The 12,558-nt window shown below is 33.5% G+C and overlaps 1 protein-coding gene across 8 annotated transcripts in view; it reads right to left on the reverse strand.

Moving 5' to 3' along the window:
- Window positions 1-12,558, reverse strand: part of LOC145293690 (inhibitor of growth protein 3-like) — a 107,844-nt gene that overhangs the window by 12,209 nt on the left and 83,077 nt on the right. For 4 of the 8 annotated variants that reach the window (XM_080140098.1, XM_080140094.1, XM_080140096.1 and 1 more), the window contains 2 exons: window positions 7,315-7,508; window positions 402-416 (listed from right to left, as the gene is read on the reverse strand). In XM_080140098.1, the coding sequence (XP_079996224.1) occupies window positions 402-416; window positions 7,315-7,508 (209 nt within the window). The remainder of the gene's footprint in view (window positions 1-401; window positions 417-7,314; window positions 7,509-12,558) is intronic. The other 4 variants (XM_080140100.1, XM_080140095.1, XM_080140097.1 and 1 more) reach the window with 1 other exon arrangement.

Here is a 12,558-nt window from a genome sequence, read left to right on the forward strand (position 1 = left end):
CAGCTCTACCGCTAATGGCATTCGTAGGAAAGAGAAAAAAGAAAAAAAGAGGCTGAGAGGGAGAGAAAGAGAAGGGCACACAAAGCCGTAAGATGAACCTATTTAATGGGATTCTTTTTTTACTCAGCAATTATGTCAGTTATATTCTGTTGCCTTTAATGAGATGCAGACATGAAAATAAAAGGGGGAGCAACTCTTCAGAGGCATCGGATACAACTTTTCTGCGTGTGCTGAACAGATGTCTACAAATGTTGGCAGTGCAGGGATAGGAGAAGGAAGGGGGATGCCACTTATGTGTGCATTTCTCTGTCATTTTCTATATATGTGTGTGTGTGTATGTGTAAGAATGTGAATGTAGCTTTTCAAAAGGCAATAGTGGATGGGGTCAAAAAAACACTCACTTGGTTATTCGGCGCCTGTGGAAAAAAAAAAGACGAGGAAAGGGAGAGAGACATTAGATCAAATAAAAAAAGTTTTCAGCAAAGATTTTTTTTTTTTCAGCAATTTAAAAATTTTATGAAAAAGCAATTCTCATTGTTATTAATACCACATTGGCACACAAAGAAATTACTGTGTTGGAATTTTGTTTTACGTGCACAAATGAACCATAATACTAGACATTTGCCTCTATTACATTTTGGAATTTTTGAGATGAGGATTATTATAATATTATTTGGATTCCTCAGACTCTGTTCTCATCTTGAGTGTTATTTTCAGGTTTCGGTCAATGTAACCTCTGACTTTCTTCAGGTGTATCTTGTCGAACTCGGCAAGAACCTATGGCATAGTGGATAAAGTACTTGGTAAAATTCAATTGTAAAATTACACTCTTCTTTGAAGTCACTTGAAGAAGTCTTTAGTCATAACTAATTGGCCTAAACATTGCCATATTTGATGTAGTGACCATGTAAAATATTTATACGAATATGAATAAAAGTATATCTTGTTTTTTTATCGAACACTATTAATAACCTCGTTAAATTCATTGGCTTTTTTTCTTTGAATATCTTTTATCTGAAATTATATATAAGACATGCACCTAGAAAACTTTGATGTAAAACCTGAGGTTCACTGCTTGCTCTGTCTGTGGCAATCAATAGAACCGACTGAGATTAGCAGCTGTTCCAAAAAGTGCGGATGGTTCTACACAAAGCTTTCACGACTATAAACAAATCATCCGTGTGGATTTCGGACACCCTAATTGTTTTATGAACCTCATATGTACTCGAACTCGACGGGAGAGTCCATCACCATGGATTATTAGCATCGGCTTAATACACATTGGACGATTCTTCAAGTCTTCGGATGCTACAGGTTTTATTTAGTAAATCCTATAAAGTTTGGATTATTTTCTGATTTATCTCTCATAATACTTATTTTTGTTTTTCTTTACCTTCCTCTTGCTATCCTTTTCACGACTCCCCTATATTTGTCCCCATTTTTCCAATTGTTTTTCTATCTCATTTCTAAGCAAATCTCTTTAAGCCAGTTTTTTGTAAATGTGTATTCCTGGTATTTTTTTTTTTTTTCTGATGAGTAGCATTTAGCTTTGAAATACTATGGCCTAAAAAGTTTTTTTTTTCTTCTTTTCCTTACTGATCTGATAAAGTTTTATTTAACTTTAAATTAAACATGTGAAACAAAAAAAGTACAATTTTTTTTTATTGAGTAACTACTTTATAAATAGTACCATATTTGGGACGGGAGATATCTGATGTCTGACGCAAGAAATATATTTGCAGACACATAACAAGATTTGCATTTGCCGATTATTTATTCACATTGTTTTCTTTTGACTATTTTTCCTCGTCAATTTTATTACACAGGTAAAACACGGAATATACAACAAAAATGTGGCACTAACCCTAATGCAGATTTAACCGTCTTCCTCCAAAGGAGGAAGTTTCACGATAGTATGAAATTCACAAGCGATCCAGTCGCATGTATATCCCTATTAGGGGAGAGGACGACAATAGGTTTTTGCAACTCTTGCAGAGAGATGCTGACGTCCTCCTACATACAGCTCCTGGAATTCCCAAATTGGTTACCCATCTAGTACTGACCAGGCTCAAATTGCTTAACTTTGGTGATCTAATGAGAACCAGTGTGTCAACGTGATTATGCCGTACATCAAGAGAAAATAGAAAATAATCCAATGCCACTCCAGAGTGCCAGGTTTCTCCAAGCTTTGGTTTTTCAAATTTTAAACAGAAATGTCAAAAAGTGTCATTTAGTTGCATAACAAATAGTTTTTGAGATGAGTTTATCCTCATCCCATATCAAATTGAAACTGGGTTATTGGTTGAGGAAGTAAAATGTTGAAAAACCAAAACAAGCGATAAACTCAGCACTAAGGATTGATTAAGTAAAAATTCAATACTCTAACCCTAATTGTATAGGTAAAAATTCAAGCTCTCCAACAATTGACAATGTTTATCATGTTGCTTAACTTCAGTGATTTGGCGAGAACCGGTGTGTCAACGTGATTGTGCCGTACTATCTACTTAGTAGCAGCCAACCATCATCTAAGGAGGTTGAGCTTTGATTACAGATTGAATCAGTTGCTGGTCACAACAGTGAAAAGCCACGATACAATAATGAAACCGTCTGTGGATGTGTATACACGCGCACATATCATAATGAGAATCAATTTCCAATGCAAAATAGAGCTCAATATTTAAACCAGTAAATAATTAGAATTCTGACTTTTTGAGATGAAGGTTGATTGTTTATATTATTGTTTTGATCAGACTACTGTTCTCATCTTGAATGTTATTTGTGCAACGTTTCGGTTGGATTGGCCTTCGCCTGTCCACAGGCATGTTAGTTGTTGTTTTCTCGTTTCTAAACAACAACGACTATGCCTGAGAACGTCCGAAGGCCAATCGACCCCCCCCCCCATCGGGTTCGAGTTTTTTTCTTTTTTGATCTACCCCCCCTCCCCAACACATGCACCTACAAACACCCGGGCAATGCAGGGTACCCCCCCCCCCATGGCACCCGGGCAATGCAGGGTACCCGCCCCCCCCATTGGGTTAGAGGCTACCCCCCCAAACGTTTTCGCTGTTTTTTTTGTTCGTTTTCTAATATTTGTTTTCGAGCCTTCTTTTTTTTTTATCTACCCCCCCCCCCCCAACACACACACAACTACAAATACCTGGGCAACACAGAGTACTCCCGCTAGTCTCCTTCTAAAGAACATAAAATATCCATGTTAACGAGGATAATGTTCATCGATTCGAATGACAAGCACCATCTGATCATCCTAGAAGGACACGTCAGCCGATTTAGTACTGACCAGACTCAATGTTGCTTAACTTTAATGATCTGATGGGAAGCAATAATGTTGCATAATGATGAGGGTAATATAGTTTGAAGGAAAACAACGCAAATACGGACAGAATTTCATATCCAAAAAATTTGCACGGAAAAAAAAAAAAATCAAACACATCAGATTAATAACGTCGTTGCATTTTAGAAATATGGAAGAAACATTATTTGCTGAAAGATGAAAAAAAAAACCAAAAAAAAACCGAAAAATACAAAATAATCTTTATGACGTACGTATCAGTCACGGAATGAAGATGTCATATTCCAAAAATTCACATAAATTGATCAACTTTTATTTTTAACTAAGAAAAGCAGGAACTGCTTAGAATGTGTTAAAATTAAACGGCGACAACTCCATTCGACTAGCAAGATTTTGTTTGTACTCAAAACTCGTCTGGGTGCCCGGCGTAGCCCGGGTGTTTGGAGGTATGTGTTGAGCAAAAAAAAAAAAAAAAGTGGGGTGGGGTAATAGGCAAACAGGCTTGAAGCTGTACTGCAAAGGAAGAAAAGAATGTAAAAAAAAAAAAAAAGTAAAGTTTTTGCTGTTATGTCCATCTCCAAACCGGAAGTGGTGAAGGTTTAAATTAAAGCTAGTCAATTGAAAAGAGGGGATGATTTTAGAAAATATTGGTGAAAAAAGCGACCCCTCCCTGTAGAAAAGTGCACAGTTGAGGATGAAGGAATTAACGTTTTTAGCCAATTTTTCGATATTTGTCGTCCGAGGGGTTGAGCTTCAAAATGATACCAATCTCGTGAAAATCCGTCATCTCTGTCACAAGTTTTAGACAGATATACAAACATAGATTTAAACAGACAGGTGAAATTTATAAATAATCAAAACTTTTTAATCATTAAAAATTGTAAAATTTATTTTCTTAGTAAAAAAAAAACAAAAAACTACTTGATCAATTTACGTAATTTTTGGAATATGACGTCTTTATTCTGTGATGAGTATGTACATTGTAAAAATTTTTTTGTATTTTTTTTAAAAGTTGAATTCTAAAAAAGGACGAAATTTGTTCGCATTAAACAGGTGAACATTTTTTTCAATTGGTGACCATCAACGTACGAGAGGTGAAATGAAGGAATTGGAAAAGGCCTATTCAAGCTTCTTGTGAATAGAAGATGACGTCATCGTCCATCAACAATTGAAAAGAATGCCAGATAAATAAGAGGCTAACATTTTTATAATGGCATAAAAAATATTTGAATTGTTTTTTTTTTCCAGTAAAAGTTATAAAACATTGAAAAAAAAAGCATGGGTTTAACATGTATGAAACCATTACAGACATTTATGTACAAAAAAATCATGCTTTTATAGTTCTGGTTGAATCACATAATCTCAGCACTTCTTTTTATTTCTAAGGTGGCAATTTATCACAACTTAATTTTAGATTTCTTTTAATGCTTGATTTAAACATTTTTTGTCAACAATTGTTTTTATTTACTTTTTTTTTTGGTTCTGAAACAACACAATCAAGAATTTCTTATTCATGACCCTCCCATTAAATTTGCCGATGAAATTGCATTCTTTGTGTTATTTTTGTTTCATCTAATAATGTTTTTCTTTTAAGAAGTCAATAAAAAACTATTGGATCAAGTAGATTGGAAGGATCTCACCAAAATAAAGCAAACAAAAGGAACATTTTCTTTTAACTCGTTACTAAAAAATGTTTTTTCCATTTAAAACAAAACAATAAAAAAAAACAAATTTATTTTTGTAATTAAAAATTGTTAAAAAGAAAAAAAAAATGTAAAAATAAGCTGAGATGAGTTAGCTTTTTTTTCCCTCAATCCAACAAAGTCCACCCTAAAGTAAAAAATGGCCACAATCTTTAATGTGTCTTCATCACAAGCTGAGTATATACAAACAGTGACAATATGTGTATAGGCATAGAAAATCAAATGTTGATTGCAAAAGTGACATGAAAGCAGTAAATAAGTTAGATAAGAAACAAAAAAGTCATGAAGAAGCCAGAAGTAAAAGGAAAAAGAAGAAACAAAAAAGTCATGAAGAAGCCAGAAGTAAAAGGAAAAAGAAGAAACAAAAAAGTCATGAAGAAGCCAGAAGTAAAAGGAAAAAGAAGAAACAAAAAAGTCATGAAGAAGCCAGAAGTAAAAGGAAAAAGAAGAAACAAAAAAGTGTGAAAAAAAAAATTTAAATAGACTAGGATACCCCCCATGCCCAAAATAAACATGAAAACCATTGACTCATTAATAAAAAACACAATCCTTTCGTCAACCAACACATACCATTAAAACAGAATGTTGTTAACATTACATTTATTTTCTATTAAACTTTTAGCATGCATGTGATATTTATTTTATTGAATAATCATAACTGATTTGATCAGATAAATCATAAGATATCGACTATTGAATAATCAGAGATGGAGATCTGAAAGATATTGTTAGATGATGGAGGGGTCCTATGTCAACAGAAATAAGTGAGCTAGTGTGGATTTTTGACAAGCGTCGTACTGAGTACATGTCATTACGACCCAAACCTGCAAAACAGAATTATTCCAATGGGTCAATCAAAGATGGGTTGCATGTCAAATTGGATGGACATAGCATGACATGAGATGAAAGTAATGATGTCATGTTTTGTTGAGCCAAGAGAAAACAAGTTTTTAAGTTGATTGTCTGTGAAAACGGATACGAAGCACATTGACAGGGTTCAAAAGAGAGTCGCAAATCTGATAGGCCCTAAACTGGCATCTAAGCTTCAGCCTCTGTCCCATTGTCGAAACGTTGCATCCCTCTGCCTGTTCTACAAGTATTATAATGGTGAATGCTCTGATGAACTGCAAGCATTTGTGCCCCCACGACGTAAACACCCTCGACAGACCCGACAAGCTGCAAAATCCCACCCCCACACTGTAGAGATCCCTAGATGTAAAAGATCTTTCTACTCCAGTAGTTTCTTCCCCAGAACTGCTAGACTTTGGAATTCCATTCCAGGTCACTGCTTCCCCAACTGTACTGACATGCAGAAGTTCAAGTGCAACGTGAACCAACATCTCGCTGCCCAAATCCCTACATAGTACCCCAGTAGATGTTTCCCCTGATAGTAGCCCCCTACACCAAAGTGGCAATGTGCCTTGTTTGGGGTGAAAATGTAATAAAAAAAAAAATTAAAAAAAAAAAAAAAATGTTGTAAAGAAACTTTGAATATCACAATGAGCAAAGTTAAACCAAAGAGCCGCATGTAACCCATTGCAGTCAAGAATTTAATTAATTAGATAAGAGAATGTTAGTTTCTCTCTCCTATCTAAGTCAATTCTCTCCAGAAATAAAACCTTAAAATTCTCAGTGAACATCTTTGTATTTCTTTCTGCCAAAAAAGGTTTTATGCATCAACCACTAGCCGAAAGTGTGGCGATAAAGAGATGGTTGGTTGGTTGTTTTTGTTTTACGGCATATCAACCCTTTTCGGGTTATTTAATGCCAAATCCAAAGATTTTGAAGAAAATTTTTTTAGTAGAATATATTTGTTGTTTTCAAGTCGGTTTCTATTTAACCCATAGTCGGGACCCTAACAGGTACTACCACTCTGGGTCAGAGTGAACCTGGGAGCAATGGCAATTAAAGGGCAGCTCCACACTCCCCAAAGCCCACAAGCTGGGGCCTCACCACTGGATATAGTTTAAGGTCATATCCAGGACCCCCATTGAGGGACTTTTACCCTCTGCAGGGAGGGGGGGGCAGTCGGTGTATTCTAATGCCCCACTAATAGGGCCAGCGATAAAATGGTGGTGCTAGAAAGCAAAGTAGAAGAGAAGAAACAGAATAAAGATAGTTCATGTTGTAAAATGGACATTTAAGCTTATTGCTGAATATTAAAAGGAAAAAAAGATTGAATAATTGAAACGCTTATGCCGCGTAAAAAAAGTTTTTCTAATTGGGAAAACATTAAAAACAAAAAAACAATTAAATAAAAATGGCTTAAATGAAAATGAAGAAAATAATCTGCAAACATACTTTTTGGATCTGGGTGCTCGAGGAGTCGTAACTGTTCCGCTTGAGGTACTTTCCACTGGAGCCGGTGAAGGGACACAATTTGTGTTTGCATTGAATGCTATTTCTTTGAATGAAAGTTCCTTTGCAAGATCAGCCGACCGGCTCATGGCCACAATACTGGCTTTCATGCTGGGCGTACGTCGACCCTGAGACAGCTGAAATACAAAATGATTCAAAGTTAGTTTGAAATTCTTTGCACACACATTAAAATTAAACATTTTAATAATCACTTGAACAATATTCAATTGTTTTTTTTTTTTTTGTTTTTTTCTTACTTTGGATTTATGAGGTGCCTTAAATAAGTTTCCAAACATTTTTTGTACAGGCATTTAAAATTGCCGTAGACTCTCGAAAATTCAATATATTATTGCTATACATCTTATGAGGTGACTGACCAATTTTTATGATTTCAGGTTCAAATGAACAGCTACAGCAGGAATTGGAATACACCCTACTAACGCCGGATTATCACAGCTGGTGAATTTAAAAAATGCAATCGGAACATAAGGACACTTTAGAAGAACGATATGCAATAAGATTCTGTTTCAAACTTGGAAAAAATGCCACAGAAACATATGGAATGTCTCAGACTGCTTTTGGACTCTCTTGCATAAATCGAGCATCAGTTTTTGAGTGTCAGAAGAGATTCAAGAAAGGCAGGGAGTCTGTGAAGGATGATGAGAAGTGTGGAAGGAGTAAGGAAGTCAAAACACCAGAATTGATTGGCCAAATAAAGAATTTCATGAATAAGGACAATCATGTCTCTAGAGATAATAAATGCACATTTTGATGTCAGTGTAGGAACTGTATTCACAATTATTTGTGAGGAACTGAAGATATGGAAGATTTGCACAAAGTTTGTCCCAAGGGTGCTTCGAGAAGATCAGAAATAAAGACATTGTTATGACAATAAGGAGATAGTCGAGCTGATCAATTCAGATCTCGCAATTCTTGATGCTCTGGTGACTTGCGATGAATGCTGAATCTACTGCTTTGACCCAGAGACCAAGACACAGAATTCCCAGTGAAAGCATGCTGGCTCTCCCAGACCCAAGAAGGCCAGAAAGAGCAAATCTACACTGAAACTTATAATGATCCCATTTTTTTTTTTACAACACGGGCATGATTTACATGCACTGGGTTCCCATTGGAAAAACAGTCAACAAGGAATATTATATTGAGGTTTTATGGGAGTTCAGGAAGGGATTTTGTCAGAAAAAAGCGAGCATTCTTCAAATTGGGTCAGTGGCATTTCTACTAGGACAATGCACAACTCTATCCTTGTCACAGACTATTTGACCAAGAGGGATATCGAGACAGTTGTGCAGACCTTGCTTCCTGTGATTTTTGGTTATTGCCTAAGCTCAAGGAAAACCTTAGAGGCTGTCATGAGACAATAGAGGAGATGAAAGCAGCTGTGACAAGGGTTATTGACACGTTCACACAAGACAGGACTTCCATCGGGTTTTCAGAAGTTGTCAAAATTTTTGTAAGAGTCAGGAATCACAAGTTTTGTCAATATTTTTGTAGGAGTCAGTGATGAGTCAACAATTTTTATGGATATCTTAGCTGGTAGTCAGTAATTTAACCGTGTTAACATTGGCAGTCAGCAATTTTTGTCAGGGTCAGAACCAAAAGTTAGAAATATTTGTCGAGTCAGGAATCAGCTAATTTTGTAGGAGTTGAGGGTTGGCAGGTTTTGAAGGAGTTGAGGGTTAGCAGGTTTTGTAAGGAGTCGAGGGTTGGCAGGCTTTGTAGGTGTCGAGGGTTGGCAGGCTTTGTAGGAGTCGAGGGTTAGCAGGCTTTGTAGGAGTCGAGGGTTGGCAGGCTTTGTAGGAGTCGAGGGTTGGCAGGTTTTGTAGAGTCAAGGGTTCGCAGGTTTTGTAGGAGACAGGTGCCAAAAAGTTTGCTTGTCAGAGGCAAAGTTTGATTTGTCAACCTAAATGCTATTTAAGCCTTACTTTGAAAATCTGACAATATAATTTATGTATTAGATGAAAAACATTGCCGCCATAAATTTCTTTGTCTCTGTACAAAATCCAAATTTAAAAAAAAAAAATCTTAAACTTATCTATATGAATAAAACAGTGTGTGTGTGTAAATATTTAACCGATAAACTCTTAAATTACTGATTACATAACACTGAAATTAACAAGAAATAGTAATCATTATTCAAGGATGGTTTAATCTTTGTATGGATGAGTAATGCGTACAGAAATATATCGGCAGTTGAAATGCAAAATGTTCATTTCAACTTATTGACATATTTCTATTACTTTTGTGCATGCGCAAATTCATTCATAGCTTGGTATGATTTTTTTTTTTGTAGATTTTTAAATCATTACTATATATTGGGTTCAATATAATCTATCATATAAATGTATGCATGTCTGTCTGTCCACCTAAAACTTTCAACAGAAGCGACAGATTTTCACGAGATCGGTATTGTTTTGAAGCTCTACCCTCTGGACGACAAATATCAGAAAATTGGTTAAAAACATTAATTCCTTCACCCTCAACTGGGTACTTTCCAACAGGGATGGGGGGGGGGGTCGTTTTTTTTTTTCGCTGATACTTTTGGAAGTCATCCCCTCTTTTCGATTGACTAGCCTTAATTTAAACCTTCACCGCTTCCGGTTTGGCGATAGGCACAACAGCAAAGCCGTAACTTTTTTTTCACATTCTTTTTGTCTTTCGCAGTACGGGTTCAAGAGCCTGGCCGTCTGCCTGCCTGCATACTACCACTTTTTTTTTTTTTTTGCTCCACACACACCTCCAAACACCCAGGCAACACCAGGCACCCAGGCTAGTATAATAATACAAAATCTGCATTAATCAAAATATCATATTTAAGCATATTTTATGACTGGGCAATGTCGAGCACCATGCTAGTATGTATATTAAAAAAATAATGAGTTTGTTTCTTTACTATTATGAAAATGATCACTCATTACTACCTAGTTAGAATATGACATCATCATGTTGAAACACCCATTCTGCTATATTACCAAAGTTAAGCAATGTTGAGCCCGGTCAGTACCAGATGTGAAATCATTTGAGAATACCAGGCGCTGTATGTAGGAAGACATCGATATCTCCTTGCAAAAACTGCAAAAACCTAACGATGTCATCTCCGCTGATGGGATATGCATGCGACTGGAAACCGCTTGCGAAATATTTCCATGGAACTTCTTCCTTTGGAGGAAGCCGGTTCAATCTGCCTAGGGTAAATGTTGCTTCGTTTCAGTTTTCAGATTCATAGAATCACCCATATGCAAAGAAATGTTCAGTTTTTTTCTTATTTTAATTTGTTCCCTTCATGCCTTTTAGACAGTAAAAGTCTTATTTAGAAAATTATGTATAAATATATATGAAAATCTTATCTCTATATAAATAAAATGAACTCATTTTTTCCCCGTCTGATTTTGACCTTAATAGGATTAAAAATCAAGATATTTCATGCAAATATAATATGCACAAACGGCAGAACAATATCTGAGGTGTGTTATAGGCTTATTATTTCTCAAATTCCTCGATAATCTTAGATTTCTATACTTTTTCTGCTGAGAAGTCACGGCCAAAATCGGTTAAGATCAATGGAAGTGGTAAAATATTTTCTCTCTAATAAATTCCTCCTCCCCTTGCCACCACTTAACACCGTTTGGGGATCGTTCACAAGGAACAGTTTAGAAGAGAACACCGGTTTCGCTTCGTAGTTCTTTCATGTGAAGTTATTTAAAATCACTAAACTAAGCTGCAGTGCTCTGTGGCGTAGTGGTTAGCGTGCTGGACAATTCACATTATATTTTCACATTCGCGCCGACCTACCGTAGTCGTTTTTTTTTTTTTTCCCTAAACAACTGGAATGGACTTTTCTTGGTGGCCGAACTGTTAATGTTGCAGATGTTTCACACTTTATTTTCCTACTTTTACTCATGACTCCGGGTTTGATCCTTCCTACTTACCTACCATAACATTTTTACCCCCCCCCCGTCCCGGAAACAAACACTCGGGCAACGCCGGGTACCCCGCTAGTTTAGAATATTATGTATAAATATATATAAAAGTCTTATTTAGAATATTATATATAAATATATATAAAAATCTTATTTAGAATATTATATATAAATATATATAAAAATCTTATTTAGAACATTATGTATAAATATATATAAAAATCTTATTTAGAACATTATGTATAAATATATATAAAAATCTTATTTAGAACATTATGTATAAATATATATAAAAATCTTATTTAGAACATTATGTATAAATATATATAAAAATCTTATTTAGAACATTATGTATAAATATATATAAAAATCTTATTTAGAACATTATGTATAAATATATATAAAAATCTTATTTAGAACATTATGTATAAATATATATAAAAATCTTATTTAGAACATTATGTATAAATATATATAAAAATCTTATTTAGAACATTATGTATAAATATATATAAAAATCTTATTTAGAACATTATGTATAAATATATATAAAAATCTTATTTAGAATATTATATATAAATATATATAAAAATCTTATTTAGAATATTATATATAAATATATATAAAAATCTTATTTAGAATATTATATATAAATATATATAAAAATCTTATTTAGAATATTATATATAAATATATATAAAAATCTTATTTAGAACATTATGTATAAATATATATAAAAATCTTATTTAGAACATTATGTATAAATATATATAAAAATCTTATTTAGAACATTATGTATAAATATATATAAAAATCTTATTTAGAATATTATATATAAATATATATAAAAATCTTATTTAGAATATTATATATAAATATATATAAAAATCTTATTTAGAATATTATATATAAATATATATAAAAATCTTATTTAGAACATTATGTATAAATATATATAAAAATCTTATTTAGAACATTATGTATAAATATATATAAAAATCTTATTTAGAACATTATGTATAAATATATATAAAAATCTTATTTAGAACATTATGTATAAATATATATAAAAATCTTATTTAGAATATTATATATAAATATATATAAAAATCTTATTTAGAATATTATATATAAATATATATAAAAATCTTATTTAGAATATTATATATAAATATATATAAAAATCTTATTTAGAATATTATATATAAATATATATAAAAATCTTATTTAGAATATTATGTATAAATAT

This window comes from Euprymna scolopes, chromosome 15 (assembly GCF_053919585.1).
Source record: "Euprymna scolopes isolate OS-2025 chromosome 15, ASM5391958v1, whole genome shotgun sequence".
NCBI lineage: Eukaryota > Metazoa > Mollusca > Cephalopoda > Sepiida > Sepiolidae > Euprymna > Euprymna scolopes.